Source organism: Planococcus citri, chromosome 2 (genome assembly GCF_950023065.1).
Source record: "Planococcus citri chromosome 2, ihPlaCitr1.1, whole genome shotgun sequence".
In the NCBI taxonomy this organism is placed as follows: domain Eukaryota; kingdom Metazoa; phylum Arthropoda; class Insecta; order Hemiptera; family Pseudococcidae; genus Planococcus; species Planococcus citri.
Genome location: NC_088678.1, coordinates 36,635,817 through 36,661,766, shown reverse-complemented (window position 1 = coordinate 36,661,766; position 25,950 = coordinate 36,635,817). Strand labels below are relative to the sequence as shown.

At 33.5% G+C, this 25,950-nt stretch overlaps 5 protein-coding genes across 6 annotated transcripts in view; 2 read left to right on the top strand and 3 right to left on the bottom strand.

Moving 5' to 3' along the window:
- Positions 1 to 16,916, top strand: part of Cbs (Cystathionine beta-synthase) — a 28,468-nt gene extending 11,552 nt beyond the window's left edge. The window contains exons 2-9 of the mRNA XM_065349944.1: positions 8,096 to 8,238; positions 8,427 to 8,552; positions 8,657 to 8,763; positions 15,081 to 15,215; positions 15,370 to 15,584; positions 15,675 to 15,954; positions 16,556 to 16,648; positions 16,744 to 16,916. Coding sequence (XP_065206016.1) covers positions 8,147 to 8,238; positions 8,427 to 8,552; positions 8,657 to 8,763; positions 15,081 to 15,215; positions 15,370 to 15,584; positions 15,675 to 15,954; positions 16,556 to 16,648; positions 16,744 to 16,898 — 1,203 coding nt within the window. The 5' untranslated portion in view covers positions 8,096 to 8,146 and the 3' untranslated portion in view covers positions 16,899 to 16,916. The remainder of the gene's footprint in view (positions 1 to 8,095; positions 8,239 to 8,426; positions 8,553 to 8,656; positions 8,764 to 15,080; positions 15,216 to 15,369; positions 15,585 to 15,674; positions 15,955 to 16,555; positions 16,649 to 16,743) is intronic.
- A 176-nt stretch (positions 16,917 to 17,092) lies between these two features.
- On the bottom strand, positions 17,093 to 19,080 carry LOC135835602 (probable maleylacetoacetate isomerase 2). Its single transcript, XM_065349950.1, has 7 exons — positions 18,886 to 19,080; positions 18,755 to 18,806; positions 18,524 to 18,672; positions 18,364 to 18,441; positions 18,161 to 18,287; positions 17,982 to 18,084; positions 17,093 to 17,913 (listed from the first exon to the last, which is right to left on the bottom strand). The coding sequence occupies exons 1-7, from the start codon at positions 18,901 to 18,903 to the stop codon at positions 17,787 to 17,789; spliced, it is 654 nt and encodes a 217-aa protein (XP_065206022.1). The 5' UTR covers positions 18,904 to 19,080; the 3' UTR covers positions 17,093 to 17,786.
- A 942-nt stretch (positions 19,081 to 20,022) lies between these two features.
- Positions 20,023 to 22,066, bottom strand: LOC135835600 (uncharacterized). The gene is made up of 8 exons (XM_065349948.1): positions 21,767 to 22,066; positions 21,453 to 21,672; positions 21,241 to 21,378; positions 21,096 to 21,172; positions 20,895 to 21,019; positions 20,677 to 20,819; positions 20,453 to 20,591; positions 20,023 to 20,349 (listed from the first exon to the last, which is right to left on the bottom strand). Exons 1-8 carry the CDS (start codon positions 21,778 to 21,780, stop codon positions 20,225 to 20,227), a joined length of 981 nt encoding a protein of 326 aa, XP_065206020.1. The 5' UTR covers positions 21,781 to 22,066; the 3' UTR covers positions 20,023 to 20,224.
- Positions 22,067 to 22,216: 150 nt separating this feature from the next.
- Positions 22,217 to 23,681, bottom strand: Spase25 (Signal peptidase complex subunit Spase25). The gene is made up of 5 exons (XM_065349951.1): positions 23,522 to 23,681; positions 23,331 to 23,402; positions 23,064 to 23,197; positions 22,833 to 22,994; positions 22,217 to 22,748 (listed from the first exon to the last, which is right to left on the bottom strand). Exons 1-5 carry the CDS (start codon positions 23,543 to 23,545, stop codon positions 22,562 to 22,564), a joined length of 579 nt encoding a protein of 192 aa, XP_065206023.1. The 5' UTR covers positions 23,546 to 23,681; the 3' UTR covers positions 22,217 to 22,561.
- A 1,151-nt stretch (positions 23,682 to 24,832) lies between these two features.
- Positions 24,833 to 25,950, top strand: part of LOC135835593 (zinc finger protein 62-like) — a 45,405-nt gene continuing 44,287 nt past the window's right edge. The window contains exon 1 of one of the 2 annotated variants that reach the window (XM_065349928.1): positions 24,833 to 25,905. The gene's annotated coding sequence lies outside the window, so the exon portion shown is untranslated. The remainder of the gene's footprint in view (positions 25,906 to 25,950) is intronic. The other variant, XM_065349927.1, reaches the window with a different exon arrangement.

Genomic DNA, 25,950 nt, shown 5'->3' with positions numbered 1-25,950 from the left:
CCACTTTCCAAGCACTATTTTCTGGCGTAGTGGTTCGTAGCGAACTAGCGATGAGAAGAGAGATGTATCGTTAGGGCGCCACTTCGACTTATTTCTGTTTTCAACTCGAGAGTGTGTGTTACTTGGTGAAGTTAATGCGGCAAAAAAACCAAAAAAAAAAAATAGCTTCCTAGTTAAAAAACAGTCAAGTCTACAGTGTTGTATTGTCGAAATACATAGGTAGAGGTACCAACCTACTTTCATATTTTCAAACAATACAATACGGTAGGTACCTACAATGCACCTTGACAACTTCAAGTGCACCATATTATACTACATTATAATCAACCAAGTGGTTCCTCTATTACTCCTGCGTCAAATTTCTCAAATTAACGACGAAATTTTTTCGACGAAAATTTCACCTGTATATTTTAGTAACCACTAACACCCTGCAAAGTACCTATACTATTCCTTTATAAAGGTTTATTTTTCCGTTAGTTGAACCAGTATTTCGTATATTATACCATCCTAAGGCATATACTTTCGATGCGAATTTAACAACTCGAATGAGAAAAAACTGCCGATTTATTCAATTTTTACAAATACTACACGAGGGTTGTATTCTTCGGCTCGAGAAGAAAGCAGAAATTTTGTAATAATGTTTTTTAACGAACACCAAATTCTTTTAAAAACTTGCCACCATTATTTAAGAAAAAAAAAAAAGTTTTATATGTAGGTATAGGTACTTTAAGTTTTTATTATAGTTGAAAAACAGTTTTCGCTAACATTTTTCAACGAAAAGTTTGCCTTATATAGAGCCTGTGATAAGGAATAATTAAAAGGCTTCGGCGAAAAAGCTTACGTAGGTATAGCAATTTAGAATAAAATTTACAATTGATGCCAGTCCTCTTTGAAATAGGTTACATTACCTTCACGTACAACTTTTAGTATTTTCAAAACCATGTGAAGAATTTGTAATTGGCCAAAGACAAGATTACCAGCTACGTAACTATAAGGAATCTTTGAAGATAGGTATCTAGATGATCTTATAGGTAAGTGAGTACAAGTAATCAAGTTTTTGGTATTACAAATTTAAACTTTGAGAATTCCAAAATTGAAAAAAAATGCGTCGAGGTTCATTTCAAGATGAAAATTTCAAACTATACCGTGAATTTTGGTCGCACCTTACTGCCCTAGTCTGTGTCTTCCATCGAAAGATGCCACAACTCGAACCGCATAATTGTAAATTAATAAATAGTTTTACTACTTTGCGATTTGCAAAGGTAAAGGGTGGATTTCTGCACTATCAGGGTTATTTTTATTTCATGTGCTAAGAATGTACGAGTACAAATTAGTTGGTGTGTAGGTAGATGTACCTATTTTATCCAAGTTCAAAAATGAAGGAGCTAATTTTTAAGAATTTTAAAGTAATATCAAACAGGTTATTTTTCAGTTTTCTCCTCAAAAGAAAAACATGCCTGCAAAGTTTCCTTTAAAGAGACAAGCTTCAAATCATGCATCAACATTGAACTTGTTGCGATCTTTCAACAACACCCTATGATCCCATCAGTCAAAATTTCAAGCCCTGAAGTTCATTTTTTTAACTTCGAAGAATTTTAAAAATTTTAAGGGCAAAAGGACGGAAAAACCACCCTTTTACCATATCAAGCTAGAAAGTCAACGAGAAAAGCTTCTGACTTAGCACTCTTCGATAAAGCTAGATCAAAAGAGCATGTTTTGAAGTCCGTTGTGTAACCTAAATCTTAAAGTAATACCTAATATGCAGCTCATTCTTGGATTTTTGGGAAATTTTTCAATTTTTTCGTAAAATATATTATTTACCTATTTTTCCAGCACAGGGAACCAGTGTGAATAATTATTTCATTTAAACCCCCTCCCGTCCATCCTATATTAAAAACGATAAATTTTAGGTCATACTGGAGCCTCCAGTGAGTTTCCAACTTTTTCTAGGGATTTACATTTTGACAAAAAATATGTTACTGATATGAGCCCCCCCCCTCGTTCAACGATTGAGAGGTTGCCCAACAAGCATCAATCAAAGTTATAGATGACAGATAAAATTCATTTTGGTACTTTAGGAACTCGTTAGTGACTCTAGAAAATCCTACAAAGTAGTTTTTGAGGAGGGTATAGAGGTTGAAATCAAGTAATTATGCAATGTTTCTTCAATTTTCAAATCAAGTTAAAAAGCTGATAATATTCAGTACCTACCTAGTTATGTGCCACTTTCAATTTCGTAGATTAATTGAAAATTTTTCCAAGTCGTTCTGAAGTCTCCAGTTGAATTGAAAAAATTCCTATTTTCCAAAAAAAATTTATTAAAATCTAAATTTTGATTTTTTAAAAATCTTGAAGAGTTTGAAATCATTTTTAATACGAGTAATCTACTTATGTAGATACATATGTAGGTACATATTTCACCATTTCTTCAACATTTCAACGTAGTCCTCATAGTCGGGGAGCCCACTTAAGGATAAATTGCACCCCCTCCCCCGTCGATGATCCTCCGGGAAAACTTTTTCCTTGAAGGGGGAGTCCTAAGGAACATTTCTAGCCCTTGTACTCAAAAAAAAGTGGCCCTACTTACAAAATGGCAACCATTTTGATTGACAGGTCAGCCAAAATCGCAGATTTTGCGTTCCAACATAGGACTTGAACAGAATTTTTCAAACTGTACAACGGTAGATCGAAAGATCAAGCAAAAATGTATCACCTGTCAAAATTTCAAGTGCTAAAGTGCGTTTTTCGATTTTTGGTGAATTTTTGAAAATCAAATTTAGGCTTAAAATGAGGGAAAAAATCAAAATTTTACCAAATTGACAAAGAAAGCTGAAATTTGGGACACACCCTATTTTCGACATGCCAAATCGATTGAAAACTGTTTCAAACCGTTTTGAGCAGTTCTGGAGCTTCCAGCAGATTTTTGAAACTCGAAATCCCCACAAAATTTTCACCAAAACGGAGTTGGAAAGCTGAAATTTATTCTGCAAACTAATTTCAATACGCTAAAAAGGCAACTGCAGGGGGATTTCAAGTCGTTTTGGAGCCTGCGGAGACTTTTTGAAAATTACTGGAGCCTCCAGTAGATTTTTGAAACTTTAAATTTCCTATAAATTTCATCAAACGGAGATGGAAAGTCAAAATTCATTCTGCAAACTAATTTTAATACGCTACGAAGTCGTCTGCTGGTGGATTTTAAGTCCTTTTAGAGCCTCCAGCCACTTTTTGAGAGGTCGTATGGTGTTTTTGAAAAATTGAAATTTTCAAGAAGTAGCTGGAAGCTTTAAAACCATTTAAAACCATTTGAAACCACCATGCAGTCGACTTCATATCGTATTGAAATTAGTTTGCGAAGTAAATTTCAGCTTGCCAACTCCATTTGGTAAAATGTTGCGGGAATTTGAAGTTTCAAAAATCTACTGGAGGTTCCAAAATAATTTGAACCCACCTGAAATCGTCTTCAGAGGGTGTTAAAATTGAACTGTAGAGTAAATTTTTTTTTATATTTGATTCACTCTTTTAAAAAGTAAAACGGGTGATTTTTATCTTGAAAGTTTGAGAAAAGCTTCATGCAAAAGAATCCTCATCGATTGATTTGCTTTCTTCATCAAACAGAAATATTAAAAAAAAAAGTGTGCAAATACTGTAAGTAATTCTCGACTAAGATTAGTAAGAGGAACTGAATTATTCTAGTCTTATGCATTTTTCAGTGATGATTTTAACCTATTTTTTGCTTTTAGAATTTTAGAAAAATTTGAAAGAATAATTCAATTAACTAAATGGAAATCTATATATTAAAATTATGACCGGATTCTTGTGACAGCGAGATCTCAGGAACGGCTGAACCGATTTTGATCGACGAAGTCTCAAAAAAAAGCTTTTGACCCGTAGATGTGCAGGTTTTAATCAAAAGTTCAAAAAGTTGCGCCGTAAAGCTCAAAAAAGCTCAATAATTGATTTTTGTCCATACGTAGCGCATTCGACGTATACACAGTAGTACGTATATTATACCTTGAAAGAGCATCTAAAAAAGTCAAATGTTGAAGAAAAAAGTTCACAAAAAAGTTGTGCCTTAAAAGCTCAAAAAAGCTCAATAATTGATTTTTGTCTATACGTAGCCAACTTGAGGTATACAGAGAAGTACGTATATTATACCTTGAAAGAGCATCAAAAGAAGTCAAATGTCGAAGAAAAAAGTTCATAAAAAAGTTGCGCCATAAAGCTCAAAAAAGCTCAATAATTGATTTTAGCCTATACCTAGCGCATTCGATGTATACACAGTAGTACATATATTATACCTTGAAAGAGCATAAAAAAAAGTTGAATGTCAAAGAAAAAGCTTACAAAAATTTTTTGTCATAAGCTCAGAAAAGCTCAACAATTGGTTCTATATCTATTCTATATATTAAGATTATGACCGGATTCTTGTGACAGCGAGATCTCAGGAACGGCTGAACCGATTTTGATCGACGAAGTCTCAAAAAAAAGCTTTTAACCCGTAGATGTGCAGGTTTTAATCAAAAGTTCAAAAAGTTGCGCCGTAAAGCTCAAAAAAGCTCAATAATTGATTTTTGTCCATACGTAGCGCATTCGACGTATACACAGTAAGTAGTACGTATATTATACCTTGAAAGAGCATCTAAAAAAGTCAAATGTTGAAGAAAAAAGTTCACAAAAAATTTGTGCTTTAAAACTCAAAAAAAGCTCAATATCTATATATTAATAGCAAGGTGTTTTTTTTGTGATCGTTCATTTGGAAGAACCGCCGAACCGATTTTGTTCGACGATGTCTCAAAAATAAGCTTTTGACCCGTAGATGTGCAGGTTTTGGTCAAAAGTTCAAAAAGTTTTGAAAAAAGCTTTCAAAAGATTCAAAAAGCTCAAAAATTGATACAGTATAAACAAGCGTGACGATGTATACGCGAAAGTACGTATGGTCCACCTAGAAAGAGCTTGCCAAAAAATACTTTTTGACCATATTTGGTAAGTTTTATAAAAAGCTTAAAGCTCGAAAAAGTTGAAAAAGCTTTGTACATGACGTAAACAATTAGAATTCTTCAATACCCCATAAACATTTTAAATTACTTAAGAGGTCTACCCAGAAAGTGCTTGCCAAAAACTACTTTTTGGCCATATTCGTAAAGTTTTGAAAAAAGCTTAAAGCTCAAAAAAGCTCAAATGTCAAATTTTCCTTATATTATATTGTGTAATAAAATGTCAAATTTTCCTTATATTATATTGTGTAATATGTCAATTGATATGTTTTCGAGGTCGTACAGTTCGAATCTGGAGTCAGTTTTTTGGTGGGTTTGTGGTATCAAAACTTTGGAAAGTTCTGATTAAAGCTTTGAAAAGCTTCAAAAAGCTCAAAAAGTTCAGGGCAGTATAAATGACTGTGTCGATGTATACGCGCAAGTACGTATAGTGTACCTATAAAGAGCTTGCCAAAAAATGCTTTTTGACCATATTTGTAGAATTTTGGAAAAAGTTCAAAGCTCGAAAAAGTTCAAAAAACGTTATACATGACATAAACAATTACAATTTTTCAGTACCCAATAACTATTTTAATGTATGTATGGCCTACCTAGAATGTGCTTGCCAAAAATACTTTTTGACCATATTCGTAAAGTTTTGAAAAAAAGCTTAAAGTTCAAAAAAGCTCAAATGTCAAATGTTTCTTATATTATTGTGTGATATGTCGATTGATATGTTTTCGAGGTCGTAGAGTTCGAATCTGGAGTTATTTTTTTGGTGAGGTTGTGGGGTGAGTCATGGAGGAGCTTAAAGCTTTAAAAAGTTCAAAAAGCGTCATACTTCATAAGAACAATTAAAATTCTCCAGTGTCCAATGAATATTTTAAGTATGTATAGTCTCCCTAAAAAGAGCTCCCCAAAAAATACTTTTTGACCATATTCGCAAAATTCTGAAGGAAGCTTAAAGCTGAAAAAAGTTCAAAAAGCTTCAGATATGATGTAAAAATTAGAATACTCCAGTACCCAATGAATATTTTAAAGTATGTATAGTCTACCTATATCGAGCTCGCCAAAAAATACTTTTTGACCATATTCGTGAAATTTTGAAGAAAGCTTAAAGCTGAAAATTTTTTAGAAAGCTTCAGATATGACATAAAAAATTAGTATTCTCCAGTACCGAACCAATTTAGAGTACTCATAGTCTACTCAGAAAAAGCTTGCCATAAAATACATTTTGACACATTCGCAGTTTTGAAGAAAGCTTAAATGAAATCCTAAAGCTTAAAAAACATGAAAAAGCTTCATACAATCAGTATTCTCTACTACTCAATAATATTTTAATTTAAAAATAGCGTTTAAACTTTAGTGGTGATGGTTTTTATCAAAAGTTGAAAAGTTTCTGAAGGGAGCTTTAAAAAGTTTTTAAATAGCTCAAAACAGAAAAACAACGGTGTTGATGTACACATGAAAAAGTGCTATTTTTAGCACATTGGGTATCAAAATTAATCCTGGAACCATGGTTTCATTTTTTTGAGTTCTGGAGTGGTTATATCTAGCATCTCACTTTTTCATCAACTTATGCAAGTTTCGGACTATTTGGGAAAATCTCTACTGTTATATGTAGGAGTTTAGATTTTTCAACTGAGGGGTTGAATTTTTTTTATGAGTCCTTGACAAAATTAGAATCACGTTTTAAGGAAATTCCTAATTGCATTTTTGACTCGGAAATCTTGGAATATTTCTAAAATTGTGTCAAGTAAGTATTTTATTGAAGTATTCTCCAGTACCGAACCAATATTTAGAGTACTCATAGTTTGCTTAGAAAAAGCTTGCCATAAAATACATTTTGACACATTCACAGTTTTGAAGAAAGCTTAAAAAAGTTCCAGGTCAAAGTTAAGTGAAACTTTGACATTTTTAGTTATGTGGTATTAGATCCTATCCGATGTGTTAGTTTCATTTCAACTGTAGGAAAAAAACAAGTATTTTTGGAATTTTTCAGCAACTTCTGCTAAAAAAGTGATAAGTAGGTAGCCTAATTCGCAATTTTGCCTAAAACTTTAAATTTTTGCCAACTTTAAATGAAACCATGACTTTTCAGGCAATTGTTATAAGAAAGCTGATACTTTTTTTCAATTTTTGTAGAAAAGTAGGACATTATTTTAATGAATGATAAAGCGATGACAGAGTGATGCTTTTCAGGATATTTTAGAGAACAATTTACGCTTTGGGTTATTTTTGATGAAAAAGTAAGAATTATTGGAATTTTTGCTTTGAAACAATTTTTTTTTTCTGTCAATTATTAAAACAGCCATAAACTTTCACAATTTCCGGCAAAAAGCAACAATAACAATGTTCGCAAAAAGCACGACTTTTTGGGAATTACAGGCGAAAAAAGAAACTTTCAAAATTTTCAAAATGAACAATTCACGTCTAGAAGAGGAGCGCAGTATGCGCGAAAAACGGGTTATCTAGTTTTTTATGAATTTTTAGATTTTTAAAGGAATATATTATTTATTTTCAACATTTAAAAACAAAATCAAAAATTCTGAAGTTTTGAGATCTTTCTAAATGAGACGAAATACTGAGATTTTCTTCACCACTTCTTGACAATTATTACATATAACCACTTAAAATGCCAAGAACTATTTAGATTGGGTACATAATACGTATGTATAATAATATGTAAAAAAAAAAAAAAAAAAAAAAAAAAAAAAAAAAAAATATAGAGAAATAAAAGATAGAACTTACTTTTCACATGTTTATTTTCTCCCATTCCAATAATCAAGGGTTTAATTTTCGTTCATGCAACTACATAAACTTCAACTCAAATTGACAAATTCAAAGTTGAATTCAGACTCTTAAAATCTTTTATATTTAATACTGTAAAAACACACGTGATTTCATTTTTCTGTATTTATTACTGACGAAATGTTACCTAGACCTATGAGTTGGGTGGTAGGTAGTAGGTACCTATGTGAGTAAACAAGCAATTCTTCTACTTCTTTATTTTCTTTTTCGTTGTATTATTTCCAAGTGTATTTTTTCAAGAAATTTATGTTCATTTTACATTTATTTCAGCTGTCTACTACATGTACTTCTTTTCATCTTGTCTGTTGCAGGATTACTCAGTGAAAATTACCTAGGTACTTTTACTTTATAACAGATAAAAAATGGCAACTGAAGTAGGATCCAACGTCAATTTGACACAATGCCCATTCCCATCTCGACAAACGAACGGAGATTTGTTGAATAACAACACAACGTAAGTGATTTAGTCATTCGTACCAATAAAATCATTTTTATTGCGGAAATAATCCTAGAAATTTCATCGTCTTATCATTTCATCCCCGAGACAATGAAATAAATTCGCTGAAAACAATATCTTCCGGATTCAATTATGTTAAGTCCAAGTTGAAATTATTACAATGTTGAACTTTTTTTTGTTCGCAGACGTAATAGTATTAGTAAAGAAGAACTTATTAAAAGTTTCCAAGAAGTTAGGCCCGATAAACCATCCAGATGTACGTGGAGACAAGACTCGACATTGAAGCAATCACCTCATTCGCATGTAACACCGTAAGATATTATACCTACTTATTTAATTTTCATTTTATGTAGTTGAGCAAAAAAAAGAGAAAAGGTCGTATTCAATGTGTTATTTTTTATGATATTTTTCGTAGAGCAAAAAACAATAAGATATTGCCAAATATGTTACACGCGATTGGTAACACTCCGATGGTTCGACTGAATAAAATTCCTCTAGAAGAAAATGTTAAATGTGAAATGGGTAAGTCGAAGCATTAAATCACACAGTTTATAATTCTTATAACACGATGCGACGCACAGTGGTCCGAAATGAAGAAGTAGCGGCCAAAAATCAAATTTTAAAGCAAAATCCGCAAAATTTCGGATATGGGGGTTTTTTTGGTCGCTGAAGTCGATTTTGGCATTTATTTTACCCCTAACCTCAAAATGAGCCCTCAAAGGGGGGCAGGGGTGGTGCAAAATCGAATTTCAGAGCAAAATTCGTAAAATTTTGGATATGGGGGTTTTTTAGGTCGCTGAAGTCGATTTTGGCATTTATTTTACCCCTAGCCTCAAAATGAACCCTCAAAAGTGGGAGGGGGCAGTGCAAAACATGAAATTTCGATTAATTCGAGGTGGGCAATCGAAATAATGTATTTTTTTAGATCGCTATAGGATATGGGGGTTTTTTAGGTCGCTGAAGTCGATTTTGGCATTTATTTTACCCCTAACCTCAAAACGAGCCCTCAAAGGAGGGAGAGGGTGGTCCAAAACATGAAATTTTGAAAAATTCGTGAGGGTATCGAAATATGTTTTTTTTGGGTCACTAAAGTCAATTTTAGTATTCATATTCCTGTAGTAATTTTTTACTTGAAAATGTTTTTTAAAAAATAAGAAAAACAGCATTTATGCAACTTTACATAGCAATTTTTTCAAATGGGGCAGGTTGGGGCAGCCAATTTTTCAGGGATGTTTTTCTTTACATGCCATAGTACCCCAGGGATGTGATATTTCACCTTGAGTCAGCTTGGGTTTTTTTTAAAAAAAACTTTTACCTTGAAAATAGCAAAAAAATGAGTTTTTTTGTGACGAGCATGCTAGAAACCAAAATATTTTTGAAAAAATGGAATCAACGATTTTTATACTCAAAAATGTCCATATTTTGATATAAACCCATAAAGTTTTGAAAAAAATTAAAATTGGCATGCTTTACAGCATTTTGAAGTTAGCAGTTTTTTTGACTATTTTGAGGTACTTCAATTCATTCATTTCTGTAGGCAAGCAAAATAATGGAAAAGTGTTTGAAATCACAGAAAGGGACGTGGAATATAATGTAGAAAACCGCTACATATTCGTAATCAACTTTTGAGACTTGTTCAATCTGAGGATTTTTTGAATTTTGGCCGCTACTTCTTCATTTCGGACCACTGTGCGACGTCGACGGAACCGTGTACCATTTTCAGGCCCCCAAACTCACTGTGGGGTAGGTTTCGTCAGCGGGACGGGACCGAGGGGAGTAGGAGAGGGTTATTTTTTCCATGTATTTATGAAAATTGAATTCCCAGTGTGTATTTTGCATATAAAACGTTTTAAGAAATCCGGCAACTTTTCATCACACCCGTTCGAGCATTCAGCGGGTAGGTACTCGATGTGAATTATAATTCGTCATTTTGACGTTGACCGTTTGTCGTTTTTATATATACGAGCACATATGCGAGAGTGAGCGAAATATTCTCTCGATAAAATTATAAGATGGCCGGGTAACAAAAAAAAAAAAAAAAAGACGAGTGAACGTGTAATCGAAACGGTACCAACTTGTACTACGAAAACGACGTCTCGTTTCTCATTTAATTTCGTATTCCGGCGAAAGTTTTAATTGCCTGTCGTTACGTGTGAGATTTTTTGCCAGCGATGCTACGAATTATTTATTCGAAGCTCGGATATAAAAAAATTAAAAAAGGTAGGGCAACTCGCGGAAATTATTTTAATGTCGGGTAGGTACTAGGTACCTACAAATGTAAATAAGATGAAAGCCTCGAATAGGTAGTGTAGATAGGTATGGGGAAAAAGGTGACGAATTTTTCAGCTTCGTGAAAGGACAAAGTATTTGAAGATGAATAAAATCAACTTAATTAAGTTTCCTAATTAAATGTATACGCTTTAATGTCACCAGTCGTTATGTAGGTACTATAGGTATAGTATGTTCCGCCAAAGAAACGAATTCCCCAAAATATTAGCGCTGTAGTGTCGAACTTTATAGTGAAAATGGTACTTTGAAGGTGCGATACGATAACGAATTCGGGGTATTTTCTATTAACTAAAGAGGGAATTATATAACGAGAAAAGCCAGATCGAAACTAGAGGTATTGCTTGTAAAACTCATCGAATTTTCGTTGTTTTTGTAGTGTTCAAGATTCGTCCATATTCGAAGTGGTCATATTAGTCTATTACTTGTGAAATCTATTGGTATGAAGAGGGGGGGGGGGTTTCGAGGTGGAATATTACACAAAAAATGGAAGTTATCAACGAGAGGAGGAGAGTTGAATAAAAATAAGCATAAATGCTGCAGAATATCTAATAGAGGGGAGGAAAACGTACCTAATAATAGAGTAAGCAAAAAAAGAGTCAACATTTTCAAAAAATATCTACGAATAAATGAATTTTTTTTTACATTTTTAGAAAAATTTTTGAACTTAAAACCGTTTAACTGGTTGAACATTGAACTATTGTGTGGCCGTTCTTTCGTGTGGAATAATGAACCTTTACCATGAAAATTATTGTTACTAAACACTTCAAAAAATAGTGCTGGAAACAAATAAAAACTCGCTGGATTACTTTTTCTCAAATCCAATTGGCACGTTCCCAGGTATTTTTATTTAAATTTACAAAATGAAAAATATTTTTGAATTATTAAGATTTTTTGCTGCCCTTATGGAAATATGAGCATATGCAAATATCCTCCCCCTCAAATTGCCCATAGAAACTCAAGTACCCATTGTTGGAAAGAAAAAGAAACTGGCTTAGGTGATGCGAAGGTTAAAGCTTTCGAAAATTAATCATTCAAGAAGTAAAAACATTTTTGATGATCAAAAAAATCAATTTTTCAACCCTTGGTATTTTAGAAAACTAGAAGAAAAATTTTCAAAAAACAGCAAGTATCTGCCTCACTCAGGTATACTCGCAGACAAACCCCGTTTAGACCATCGTGTAGAGCGGCGTTTTCCGAATATCTGACAATTTTCATCTGCCACTTCTGATAAAATGTGATTTCCCTGTGATTTTTTTGAAAATGAGTGGTAATTTTGTAAAAATTCAAATTCGTGCAAAATTTCGTATAGCAGAAAAATTTTAGTGAAGATTTTGCCCACAAGCAAGTGTTTTTTAATAGCAAATTTCACGTAGAATTCAAATTTTGCACTTCCAAAGTTGTATATCGGTTCATTTAAAAAAAATATGGCCAAAAAACAAAATTTTGAGGAAATTTCAAAATTTAAAGAGTCTGCTGGAGACTCTAGAACTGCTCAAAACGGTTTGAAACCATGTCCAATCGATTTGGCAGGTCGAAAATAGGGTATATCTAAAATTTCAGCTTTCTAGGTAAATTTGGTAAAATTCTGATTTTTTCAATTTTTTCTCACTTTTTGCTTGAATTTGATTTTTTTTTAAAGATTCACCGAAAATTTCAACTCCGAATACATCTTAAAAAACATGATGTTGTCCCAATTCACCTCAGATGAAATAAAAGTTGGTCAAAATAGGTAAATAACTGGTTGTCCCGAATTCACCCCAACTTCAGGGTGAAGTCGGACAGATTTCAACTAAAAAAAAAAAAGGTTCAAACAGGTGACCAAAATTTTTTTCAAAAATCACCACTTGTAGAAGAGTCCTGGGACTTTAAAATGAGCCATCTCCCAATTGTCTATCTTAATAATCTAAAAAGTTAGAGCAAAAAACTTCGAAAAACGGCCAACTTCGCCTCATTTGCCAGAACCTAAAAACATGTGTGAAAATTTTATACCTCGTACCTAATTCATGAAGCGAAATATACTTTCATTCATGATTCAATTGATAAGATCATTTTTCCTGGCATATTCACGCTTTAAAAAATTTGAAGAAGTATTTCATTTTCCAGAAATTTTAATTTGGAAAAATTTTCAAGCCCATGACATTGACACCTCATTTAGAAAAAGAAAACAGTTGAACCCGAGCGAAGCGAGGGCAGAAGCTTTTGAAAATTTTGACTTTTAACCAAAGGGGCCAAAAAATGTTGGCAATTGGAAGAAAAATCACTTTCTATTTTTATCGTTAAGTAAATGGAAATCAATGAATTCTAATTTTTCTATTTTTTGAGACGAAAAATCTCTATTTAAATTTTGAAGGCCACAACTCTCTCTTCCATTCTGGGGTCGGAGTTTTGGTGTTGAAAAAGTCAACTTGGCAACAAAATGTTCAAAAATGAAGGAAATTGAAAATACGTACAGATTTTCAAAATTTTAGGGCATTTACGTCTCCTCCAGGGACGAAACTAAGGGGGGGGGATGTAACACCCCCCCCAGTCATTTCAGGTAGTCGGCAAATTCGGCACATTTGAGAAAAATTGGTTTAGTCGGCAATTGCCGACTTTTCTGAGATTTGCCAACATTGCTGAGACTGGACAAAGTCGATAAGTTTTGAAAATTGTTAGTCTTAATAAAGAGACTAATTTGCCGACTTTTATGGAACTTGAATATAGCACATTTTAAAAAAATTTTGCCCTTGCTTCACTCGGGCTGAATACAGTTATTCTCTTTCTAGATTTTTGCACCTAGGAAATATCTGTTCTAGGTAGAGGTACCCTCCTAAATTTTAAGAATGTTGAATGTAATTAAGAAATTTACTTTTTGAAAGAAGGTAATAATTTACATACTAGGTAGGTACTTGAGATTATGAATTTTCAAAAATTTTAGCCTTTATTCAAAATCAAACTGTCTAAAAATCAAGTACCTATTCAAACTTTTAAAAAATGTTTAAATCCAAAAATAAACTCCTCACATGGAAAAAAAATATTTTTTAATTCTCGAAATACGAAATGTTAAGAGCTTTGCCCTCACTTTGTTTTGGACATTTTTGCTTTTCTTTTTTGGAGCTAAAATTTCTATAAAAAAAATAACTTAAATTCTGAACATTTTAGACCGAAAAAATGAACCTCCACCCACAAAAAAATAATTGTTCTTTTACTTATGAAAATTACAATTTTAAATTTCATTTTTATGAAACGCAAAAATTCTGATTGAGGCTTCTAAAAATTGAAAAATGAACATGCAAATTTTTATACTCACGTATGTGTTGAGTATACAAATTGGCAAAATTGTCTTCTCATTTTTTTTCACATTAAAAAACTCACTGTTTTAGTCGGCAAAATAGGTATTTTTTTGTCATATCAGTCGGCAAATTTTTGGTCTACCACCCCCCACAGAAAAGGCCTAGTTTCGTCCCTGGTCTCCTCTCTCCATCCTTCCATCTCCTTAGGTCCTTTTTTAAGATCCTCAATCCTCATACTCAGATTGTGACTTCAAAACAAAATTAGCCCTCTCCAGTCCATCCCATAGACCTTCATAACTGGAATATGTTTGAAATATTCAAATAGGTACATAAGCTAATTTTAATTTTTGGGAACAAAAAATGTTGTACTTGTGCACATTGAATTACCTATCATTTTTTAGCCAAAATAAGTTGATTCAACTATTGGGCTCTAAAAGCGATAAAATTCGAATATCCATCCTTGTTTGCATAAACAGTTATTTTTATTATATACCCACTCTAATTTTAAAAATCCAAAAACATTACATACTTACCTACATTAACCATGATTGAAATTTTTCACGTTTGAAAAATAGTCAGTAATTTTTCATTTTTTGAAAATTATTTTGCACCTCTCTCGCTCCAGCAATTCACAGTTCAATAAATAAACTTTCACATGGAATAAATGATCCCCTATCCCTGTCCGTAAAAATCAATTTTTGTTTCCTGAAAATGATGTAATTTTTTATAATTTTAAAAATGAATCTGTAACTTGTTTTGGGCCGCTATATAATCGAATAAAATAATTGGCATTGTGAAATCTGAAGTATGTTACAAAACCCTAATATACTTTGACACCCTTGTACAAATATCTGAGCCTTTTTGTAAACGAAAAAAAAAAAATACCATTCACACACATAACACAAAGATCAAAATTGACCTCTGTGTGTCTATAGTTTATATATAGGTAATATTATGTCGCCGAAGTCGCGTAAAACTATCCTATGATATAACCTTCCTGCTATAAAGGGACTGGATGTGTGAGGTATATTATGGTAATTTGTGGAATATTACACCTGATTGATTAAATTAGCTACGTAGGGGTTTAAATTGCTTATGTACACTGTCTATAGAGCGGATCGGGTATAGGTAGGTGAATCTCGTTACTGTTTCATTTCAAAATGAAGCGTATAAAATAGACGAAGAGGGAACGTACCTACCTATAGGTAGATACGATGGGGTAATTATTGTCATATAAATCATCTAATACGACGTATTGTGTGTATTTTGAAATTACAGTAGTAAAATGCGAATTCATGAACCCCGGAGGTAGTGTAAAAGATCGAATCGGACATCGAATGGTTGAAGAGGCCGAGAAGTCGAATATTTTGAAACCAGGCATGACCATCATAGAACCATCTTCGGGCAACACGGGTAAGTAAGAATAAGGAATTCGCGAGGCGGAATTTTCTGCCTTTGATGTAATTAGCTCGTTCGGCAGAGTGGATTTTCTAGCGAAATAATTCGCGTTAAAGTATTTAGTTAGGTATAGCAACGGATGGAATATTTAATTCGATTGTGTGCATAGGTATCGGTCTAGCTGTAGCTGCGGCGATAAAGGGATATCGGTGTATCGTCGTTATGCCGTTAAAAATGTCCGACGAAAAAGTAAACACTTTGAAAGCCCTGGGAGCCGAGATTATACGTACACCTACCGAAGCAGCTTTTGATTCGCCAGAAGGCTTGTTAATGGTGGCTCATAAATTAAGCAAGGAAATTCCCAATTCTGTAGTATTAGATCAGGTAACATAGATAAGCGGTGTTCATCCGCCCATTCGACGTGGTTGTAAAAAGTTCGGGGTAGGTATATACTCAAGTTTATGTATTTTTCAGTATAGAAACGCCGGTAATCCTTTGGCTCATTATGATACCACCGGCGCTGAAATAATAGACCAGACGGATGGCAAAATTGATATGCTGGTTTTGGGAGTTGGTACCGGTGGAACGATGACCGGAATTGCTAGAAAAATTAAGCAACATAATCCGCAATGTGTTATCGTTGGAGTCGATCCTTATGGTTCGATTTTAGCTCTACCCGAAGAACTAAATCAGACTGATGTTACCACTTATCAAGTTGAAGGAATCGGTTACGATTTTATTCCTACAGTTTTAGGTGAGTAAAGTAAACTAGAGTTTCGATGCTGGATTATTTTTTTTATTTTTTTACAGCGTCGAGAGTACCTACCTAACTGGGTATTTTTTTTCAACGACGATACGACAATTAAATTTTATACTAGTATTAAACAAGTGTTAATCATTGGACTAATACAACCTAACGATTACCTTAATGCTTTACTACGTTCGCGTAATTTACATTATGATTTTAAATTTTTATGAATACGCCTCCGGTTTATTATTCTTTTATATTTTAGCAACGTATTAACGAATTAGGGTAATATAATGGAAAAATTTTCATCGTAATAAGGCAATTATTCTGGGGTTTGAATAAAAAATTTCATATTTTTCGTGTATAAGTAGTAGGTATTTTCAAAGAGCATAGATTAAACATTAAAAATCATAATAAAATAGGTATAGTAAGTAATCGGAATTACCTGTCCACTATTTCTGCATTTATTTTTCTTCTTGGCCGAATAGAAAAATTGGGTCGTTCAATTTCAGAAGCTGGAATATGAGATTAAAAACCTAGCATTTAAAAAAAAATATGAACTAAAAAATTAGCGAAAACTTAAATGAGATTGATTTTTTTTTTACAGATCGAAGCGTTGTTGATGAATGGATTAAAATTGGCGACAAAGAATCATTTGCAATGGCTAGAAGATTAATCAGAGAGGAAGCGATACTTTGTGGTAGGTAACCTTACCTAATTGCATCCATTTCGCAATTCACTCGTCATGTGTGCAATTTACATTTATTTTACTCATACGAAACTTATTCCTTTCAGGTGGTAGTAGCGGTGGGGTTGTACATGCAGCCTGTCAAGCAGCTAAGGATCTATCGGAAGATAAACGATGCGTAGTAATATTGGCTGACGGTATTCGTAACTATATGACGAAGTTCGTCAGTCCTAAGTGGATGTCGGAGAAAGGATTTGAATAAATTAATCGTTGCTTGAAATTGTGATTTTTATTTGACATAAAAAATGATTCCACGAAATGAAATCTCGGAGGATAACTGAGTTATATTTTGGATTAATAGTCGAATCTTCTTGTCCATTAATTTTAATACGATTTTCCATCATTCATAATGATATTTTTTCGTGATGCTGAAATATTCGCGTAAAAATTTACATGTTTAAAAATGGAACACTTTAATTTTAAAAATTTTACAAAGAATAAATACTAAATGGAATAATTTTGCAATATTTCAATAGCTTATTTTAAATAACTAAGTATCGGTATACATTTTTTACAAACTCAATGTTGAATTATTTTCCAATTAATGAACACCATCGACTAAATTAAGCAATATGACATTATTACTATATACATTTTGCATTATGAAATATGAAGGAAGACGTAAGTAAAATGTTTAAACGAAATAAATTTTGTACTATATTTTCGAGCTGAAATAACGCCCACAATCTCGATACATCTCGAGGGAATACCAACTCACAATGAATTATCTTAGAACGAATTTTTTCCATTTTTGGATAACTTTTATCCTTAAAAATATCTTATCGCTTTCTCCTCCTTGCAATCTGGCCTTCGTCTTTATGCTTTTTTCAATAAAAATACGGAATATTAACAAACTATAAAATATTAAACGCAACTTTGAGCGCTTGAAGTGAAAAACAAAATCACGAATAAATTCACACATCGAAATGAGAGAAATTTTAGCGATAATTTCCTACGCAAAGGTAACATATACTATTCAAAAGTTGAAAATGGAAAATGGTGACTAGAAAAGAATGGAAATCATAGAAAACATTTTTAGTACTTAGCACCGAATAAATTTAAATAAAGATATCGAAGTAAGTAATACAATTTATTTGGCTACTTCCGGAGGGCAATCTGGTTGACAGGACGGATGAGCTGCTCGAAAAGCTGGATGATTTTCCAATTCTCGATCGATTCTCAATGTGATTGGGAATGGTCTGAGGTCAACTTGAAATCTAGAAAAGAAATACCATTGCATAAATATTTCATAGATATCAAAAAAATAGTTGAGAATTTGAAATACCTCCTGGCGTTGAAAATTTGAGGAACCAGACAACAGTCAGCTAAAGTGATTTCATCACCTACACAATATTTTCCAGCCGAAGTACAGAGAAGTTTTTCTACAGCTGTGAATGAAATTTCAACAATTAAACATTGTTCTCAATTACTTAATTTAATCGAGTAAATGACCCAATTCCTCACCTCTGAGACCTCGATTAATCCAATGCTGAGCCCATTCTTTCTGTTTGTCTTCTCCAACATATATGAGAACAGTTAGATTTTGCAAAGGTTGAATACCTGAAGCAATTATTTCGCAAATTTCTCTGACCTGAAGAGCAAATCAATTTAAAAACAATGATAATTTTCAAGCTATAGTAATATAAAATAAAATAGACAACACCTACTTTGGCTCTTTTATGAACATCCTGAGGCAATAGCGGTCTTTGAGGTCGTGTTTCTTCCAAATAGTGCATTATACTCAACTAATTTAGAATTCATAGAAATACATGAATACATTTTCTGAACACATTTTAAATGATACAGAGAAATTAAAACCGTGCTTACCGATTCTACCAACGTACATCCATCAATTTGCAACGCAGGAACTTGCTCCATTGGATTAACGTCTCTAAATTCATTAAAATGCTGCTCTCCTCCTGCTTTCACCAAACTTATCGGTTTGATATCGTAAGCGATTTCCTTCAAGTTGAGCGCTGAAATTCAAGTGATTCGGTTACATGTAACACTGTTCTATCAGTCATGAGTCGAGTAAAAATAGATGAATGATGAACTCACCTATACGAACTCTCCACGCGCAGGAACTTCTCCAGTATGAGTACAATAATGGCTGGAATTGATAAATAATGATATAATCAGATTAAGAAATGCTTTTGCATACCCGGTAAAGAAAAATAAGCAATTTTTACCTTTCCCATGAGCGACATGTCGATGGTTTTTCAGGTGCTTAATGTTTTTAAGTTGAAGTAGAGGTGAAGACTATTGTTCTTTTTTATGTTGTAAATGAACTTTATGACTTATTTATTCAAACTTAACTTAACTTAATTCAGTTTTTCGGATCGGAGCTTGGATAATCGGATTTAATTTATCTGAATTCTGTGATAAAAAATGTAAACAACTTATTCCCGAGTAAACTCCGAAAGTATCCGAGAACACCCGATGTGGCAAAGGCCAGGTTCATTCGCGAACGATGATTGGTCATTTACTTATCAGTTATCAGTCGAATTTTGATAATTTTTTGTTTATTAAATTATTAAATAATTATTTTTTGAGTCGTGATGTGAAGTAATTAATCGTGTAATCTTATTTATTGAGTATTTATGAATGATGATCCAGAAGAAAGTAATCTCCCCTTCAGATCTTTATACGATCACCATGGCTGTGCAGTGAATTATTGCTTCATTCGTTCCATCATAGGCTAGATATCTCGGGTATGTAGTCACTAGTAGTTCAATCATTCACCAACTACAGATGAAATTCGAGCTTGATTTCAACTCTAATTTATAAAATGATGATTTTTTAGCTGAATGGCGTTAATACATCGATCATTGGCAACATGGATTGCATTCTTAGCATTCGTAACCCTGGTGGTTTTGAAGTTCGACAACAGGATATTTTGGAACTGGTTTTTCATATTTGTCCCTATGTGGTTATACGACTTCATCTCGTTGCTGTACCTAATGTTCTACCTTTTAACTCATTTCAAAAGTGGCTTTTGCCAAGATCGCCTTCAAACAATGCTTTGGAAAACTTGGCTCCTGATATGTGTCATTTTAAAAATAGTTTTTCAAATACTTTTGTGTTTGCATTTAGGAGAAGAAGAAAGTCAAATTCGAATCCCTTTGCGAGCTGCAATGACACCAGCTTGGATTCTCATGATTGCCTTTTGTTGGAATTTAGTTGCTAAAATTCGTATAATTTACTATAAATCGCTTTAAATTATGTTGTTCGTGTTATTAAGTATTTTCCATTTTTTTAATAAATCGTTAATTTGTGTTTCGTCGTTACAACTCACATCACTTTCATTTAATTAACCTTCTGAATAATTGAGAATCAACATACGTAACATATTTATTGGAATATAATCAGACCAACAACATTAAAGGAAATATAAGTAGTACAAATTTGAAGCTGGTTATACATATTAACTTCGTAGGAAAAGAAATTGCTCTCAGGAATACAAATATAATAAATACATATAAACATAAAAATAGACAGCATAAAAAAAGCTCACATAGTTGGTAGATTTTAGGCCCAAACTCCAACTTCAATGACTCTCTCTTTAGGCTTGAGAAATCTTCCATCTTGAGAAACACAAGGTGGATGATTATGAGTGTGTTTATTGCATCGAAATGAATTTCCAAATATGCTTCCTTGAAGAAAGAAACAGACGAGTTACTTAAATGAAGAATCCTATTTGACTATTAACATATTGCGAAGAAAATTTTGTTTTCCTTCGCAAGAGTAACATCATACCTCGAACAGGACATTTGTTGTCGGAACAACGCACATACAGTTTGCCAGGTTGTTTTTTGTTCACACGATAGGCGTATCCATCTTCATCATAAAATACAACACCATGATGTGATTGCACTTGATGAACTCTTTTCAGTGGCTGAAAAATCAGTTTTTGTAGAGGACAATGTATTTTCTTTTCATAGACTATTGAAAAATTTACAGTCATTATGACTATGACATACCTTTGTACTTTTGGTATCGTTATCAATATCAGATTCTGATAAATCCACCTCAATCACGTCAACCGGTCTGACCATTCTTAAGAATTCAGAGCTATTCTCGTCGTCTTCATTATCACCACCAATTAGTGATACTCCACGCGGATCTAAAAAATTTCGTAATCGGTATTTTAATTTCGATTAAGCAAAAGCAAATTTCTAAAATAAAATAATACACAAACTTTTATCGGTCGAGATCGATGGGACTGTCTTCAGTTGTGCTATTAATGATTTCAAACAATCCGTTAAGATGTTCATAGTGCGAGTGATGTTTTCTGTAGAAGGATTCTCCTCCAAACAATTGTAGCTGAATAAGAGAAATGCATCAGTCTCAAAAGTATACTTGAGTATTTTGTTATTTCACTGATATTGTGTTAATTTACCTTTCACATATCTTATCAACAGGATTTTCAGGATCTGAATTCGATGCAATATTCTGTTTCTTGTTCGATCTTCGGCGCTAAAAAAAAATCACCTTTAAAATAGGAAAAAAATGCAAACAAAATATTTAAACAAATGGATAGGTACCTCAGTTCCTGGAGCTAGAGCTGATGACTCCGGATTAAATTTTGAATTGACCGTGGAACAATTGCGATAAAACCCATTCCAAGAATTCAATTGTGAGGAACACTGATAGCAAATACAATCAGAAAAATGATTCTGCATCTATAAACAATCAACGTAATAAAATTCGCTCTTCCCCAATGCATCAATTTTAAATTACATGCATAGAATTTTACGTTGACGAAAGGCATATATTTCTTGATGTATGATGTTAGTTCTATGTTTTCTTCAACTTGAATGAATAATTTTCCAAGAGCTCCACATAGTCCGCAGACATTCATAGCACCAAGATTTGAAAAATCGTTTAAGGATGAATGCGTAGTGTATTGATGCTCGTATTCTTCATTTTGTTGCATATCGACCTCACCATTCGTTAAATTCTCCACTTTGAGGGGACTAGGAACAGAAAAAAATCATTAGTGAATAGTGATAAAAACCAGTACCCAATACAGCATCACACAAAATAATTTTAATTAAAAAAAATTCTTACTCCGATTCATTCATTTTAATTTCAATTTCAGGTACATTGGCTAATCGGTGATACTTTCAAGATGAATTAATTCTAATATTAATTCTATATCTTCTAAAACGAAACAAAATTCACAAAAAACCTGAGAAATGTTATAGTTAAAAATGTTGGTGATAAAGAGATGGCAACAATTGATAAGCGAAATGTTCACACGGCTATTTAGATTCTTTCTTTATCGATCAATTCTTTGTATCCGGGCTCAAGCTCAAACTCAAAAATGACCTGTGTAGCTTGGATGCTTCAAGTTGGATAAATCGTAATGTCGTTAACACGAGTATGTTTGAACTTTAAAAATTCGATCACTAGTTGAAAGTTTCAGAAAATTCAGGCAAAAATGCCACGTCCCCGACTACGATCCAACTACAGACTTCAAGTAAGATTTCTTTGTACAGCTTGAATTATTCAAAGAACTACCCAGAAAACAACTTTATTTAAAAAGCGTAACAGATCTACATACACAATTACAGAAGATACACCGAAGACAATAAAATGAAAAATAAATAAAATGTGATCTTTTAGAAACACTAGAAACACGCGTTACGCTAACGTTAAATAACAACGCCGATTTCATCAATAAAATAAACGAATTTTTACAAAATGAAAATCATGAATTCAATCTTCAAAAGTGTAGTACAACAATGAAGTAATGAAAAAAATACACAAACAATGCGAATACAAAAATCACTTACGGAATAAACAATTCGCTAAGCTGATAAATTAAAAGTAAAACTTATTGTAATTGAAATTCAATTAAACTTATTTATTCTTTTTACTACTTGATAACGAAGCATGTAACTTCAAAACTTCTTTTTCGACATTTTCAGGAACTATGGTACCATTATCATCAAAAAATAACGCGATAGATTTGGAAAATGAAGTTTCTCTTTCGGTATCATCTTTTCTGCTTTTTGTAACCAATGACAAATTGTATTTGTCGCAGTATCTGTGGAGAAAGAGAGAAACCGAAATTAGATACATTCCAGCTTACCAAAAAAAAAGGGGAGGAAATGAGGATCATATAAATTACTTTTCTAACGTAGAACTTGCTTCCCAAACAATATCAGGATCAAAACCGGAGGGATCTCGTTGCACAACTGTGACGAAAATGCCTTTTTCCACGTAGGTGACGTACAACGTAAGAACGCCCATCATAAAGAAATAAAATACGACACAGTATATTAAATAAGGTCTGAAAATCAAAGCATAATGATTACGATGCAGAAGAACATGAAAACAACAGGAAATTTAAAATTCGTACTTGGACAATGGGAAAGGATACAAATAATCCCAAACCAAAGCAAACATAGCTGCACCAACAGCTACAGCGCAAATCGCGAGTCGTCCATCAATCAGTTTATAATCTTCGAGGTATTTAAGCTTTTTCGTGAAAATCTGCAATTTGAAATCATAATTTAAAAACAGCAATAAAATTGTTTATATGTACGTAGTTGACGTGGATAACAGAAGATTTTGAGCCGGCATATCTCTGCCAAATGGAAACACGTCAATATTTCAAATAACTTACATCTCTTACGACATCATCCAATACATTTTTCACTGCGGATCCATCCCATTTATTAACTTTCGCAGGTTTCACCTACAATCAAGAGAAATATCAAGAATTAGTGGTAGTTACAACGTAGCTTGGAAGATCATTCAGAAGAATCTCAAGACGAATAATCAATACACAGAACTAGAATAATGAGCATTACTTACTTCTTTATCGGAATCTGTAGTCATTTTGTAAAGAAAAATACCAGAAAAATGCTAGAAATGTATTAAATTAATCGAAAACTTCAATAATGAATTATTATTATCATCTAATCATCTATTTCCAAAAGAAGTACACGTATGTTTGAATTTTTGTTTGTCGTTCATTTTTTATCACAGATAATTTTTGAATTTTCGAACGAAAAATGAACGAAAATGTCCGAACCAAATGAACCAAAAGAACGAAAAAAACGAACGTTGCTGATTGGCTGAAAGAAAAAAATACTGACACTTCGACCGAATGTCGTATAATTTTTATGATTTTACGCAAGTCACAAGCCAAATTTTCTGGAAACTTTTCTCCCACCATTAAAATTTTTCCCCCACCACCCGTCAAATCTGAAACCATCGCCAAACTTAAGAGATGGTCTATACTCACCACGTTCATGGAACATAACAATGAAGTATCAGTGCAGATTCGTTCTTTTTTGCTAGTTGCGAGCGCGTACGCGTACATGTATACGCGCGCGTGGGGGGGTAGTTTTCGCTTTGACTATATAATACTGGACTGCTAGCAGTGATGAACGTGACGGGTCCAACATGTCCGTTCTATAAGGCTCTGTTCGCATCCTCTCTCACCGCACTTCAGTGGAATTCGCCCTAGTTGTTTACGCTCACTTTGGTGATTCCACTGAAGTGCGGTAAGAGAGGGTGCGAACAGAGCCTTATAAACCGGAATAACGTTATACATGTTGGCAACGCGACGTTATCAAATTCACGTGTAATTTAGGTAGGTGCTAGCAGTCCAGTATTATATAGTCAAAGAGTTTTCGTCGCTGTTTGCCAGCTTGTATACCGAACGAAAACGCTATTCGATAAGCAGTGTCGATGGCTGAGTGGTGAAAGATATGGATTACAGTGCGGAAGGTCTAGAGATCGATCCCCGCCAGATCCTGAAAATTTTTTTAAATTTTTTTTCGATTCAAATTTTTTTCAAATTGATTATTGAACGATCATGTGAATTTATTTTATTTTTTCCTTCTTTTTCGTCACGAATACTGTTTTTTTGGATAGTGCGCGCATTAGGCGAGGCGAAGCCGAGCCGTTTAAAATTTATATTTCACTCGATGAGCATTACTCCCCTTGGTGAGTTCAGACGGAGGCTGGACATTTACCGTGTATGTAGCACTTGCGGTTGTTTATAAAAAAACTGTACTCACCGACAGTGCTGTGAGAACGCGGAAGTGCTCGTTCCCGTTCCCGTTCTTTGTTCTCACAATAAAGAACGCCGTTCTTTATTCCTTATCACTCCCAAAAATCTAACACCTCGTTCCTGTTATCCTGTTCCTAGTTCTTATGCTTCATAAGCAGAAGCGTTCCCGTTCCCGTTCCCGTTCTCGTTCTCAATCAAATTTCCAAAATTTACGTTCCTGTGTTCCCGTTCCCGTTCCCAATAGGGTTCTGTGGTACAAGCGAAGCCATTTTTGATGGAAATTTTTTCATTTTCTTCTATTGTACCCAAAAACTACTAAAAGTTTGTGGAAAAAGCATATTTTTTCCTATTTTTCAGAGTTTTGGGAGGTAATTTGAGAACCCTGAAAGAACATCTAAGAATGGCAAATTAGCACTCCGTTCCCGTTCCCGTTCTCGTTCTCACAAATTTAATGTTCTCATTCTCAGTAAGAACGTTCTTCAAGAGGATTTGTGTGATTATCCGTTCGTTCTTTGAAGGAAATTTGAAAAGTTGCGTTCTTTATGCGTTCCCGTTCCCGTTTTCGTTCGTTCTCACAGCACTGCTCACCGAGGCCGAAGGCCGAGGGAAGTTAACAGACATAGTATGAACAACAAAGCGACCCGCGCAACCGAGGCGAAGCCGAGGTGAGCGGACACAACGCCCCCCAACACTGAAAACAGCTATTTTACCAAAATACAAAAATTGCAATGAAAAAAATTTTAAATCGAAATAAAATACGCGAAAGGATGCTCGTAAAGCAGTGCCGTATGAGTGTTGAGTGATGGATCAGATGAGATCGGAAATCGAACATATGATTCAGTCAGTCGTTCACTTGTGTTCCATGAACGTGGTGAGTATAGACCATCTCCAAACTTAAACGCTCATCTCGCCATCTTGTTTAAAAATATTCCCTTTGAAAATAATGTCGTTGCGAAATAATTGCGCATTGTTTTAAATTTAATGTAATTGTTTTAAAAGTGATATTAATTCGTATAAGGATTGTTAATGCATTTCTTCTTATATCTAGTTAAGTTATAGAAATGTGATTTTGAGTGTGTTATTTTACTCAACTTCATTCTGTCAACTTGTACTCGACTTCGTTACTTTGTATTGCTATATTCTTCCACCCGATGGCCCCTTCGAATTGTATTCCATGGTAATGTTTCATCACTTTATAATTTTTCTAATTATTACTTCTCAT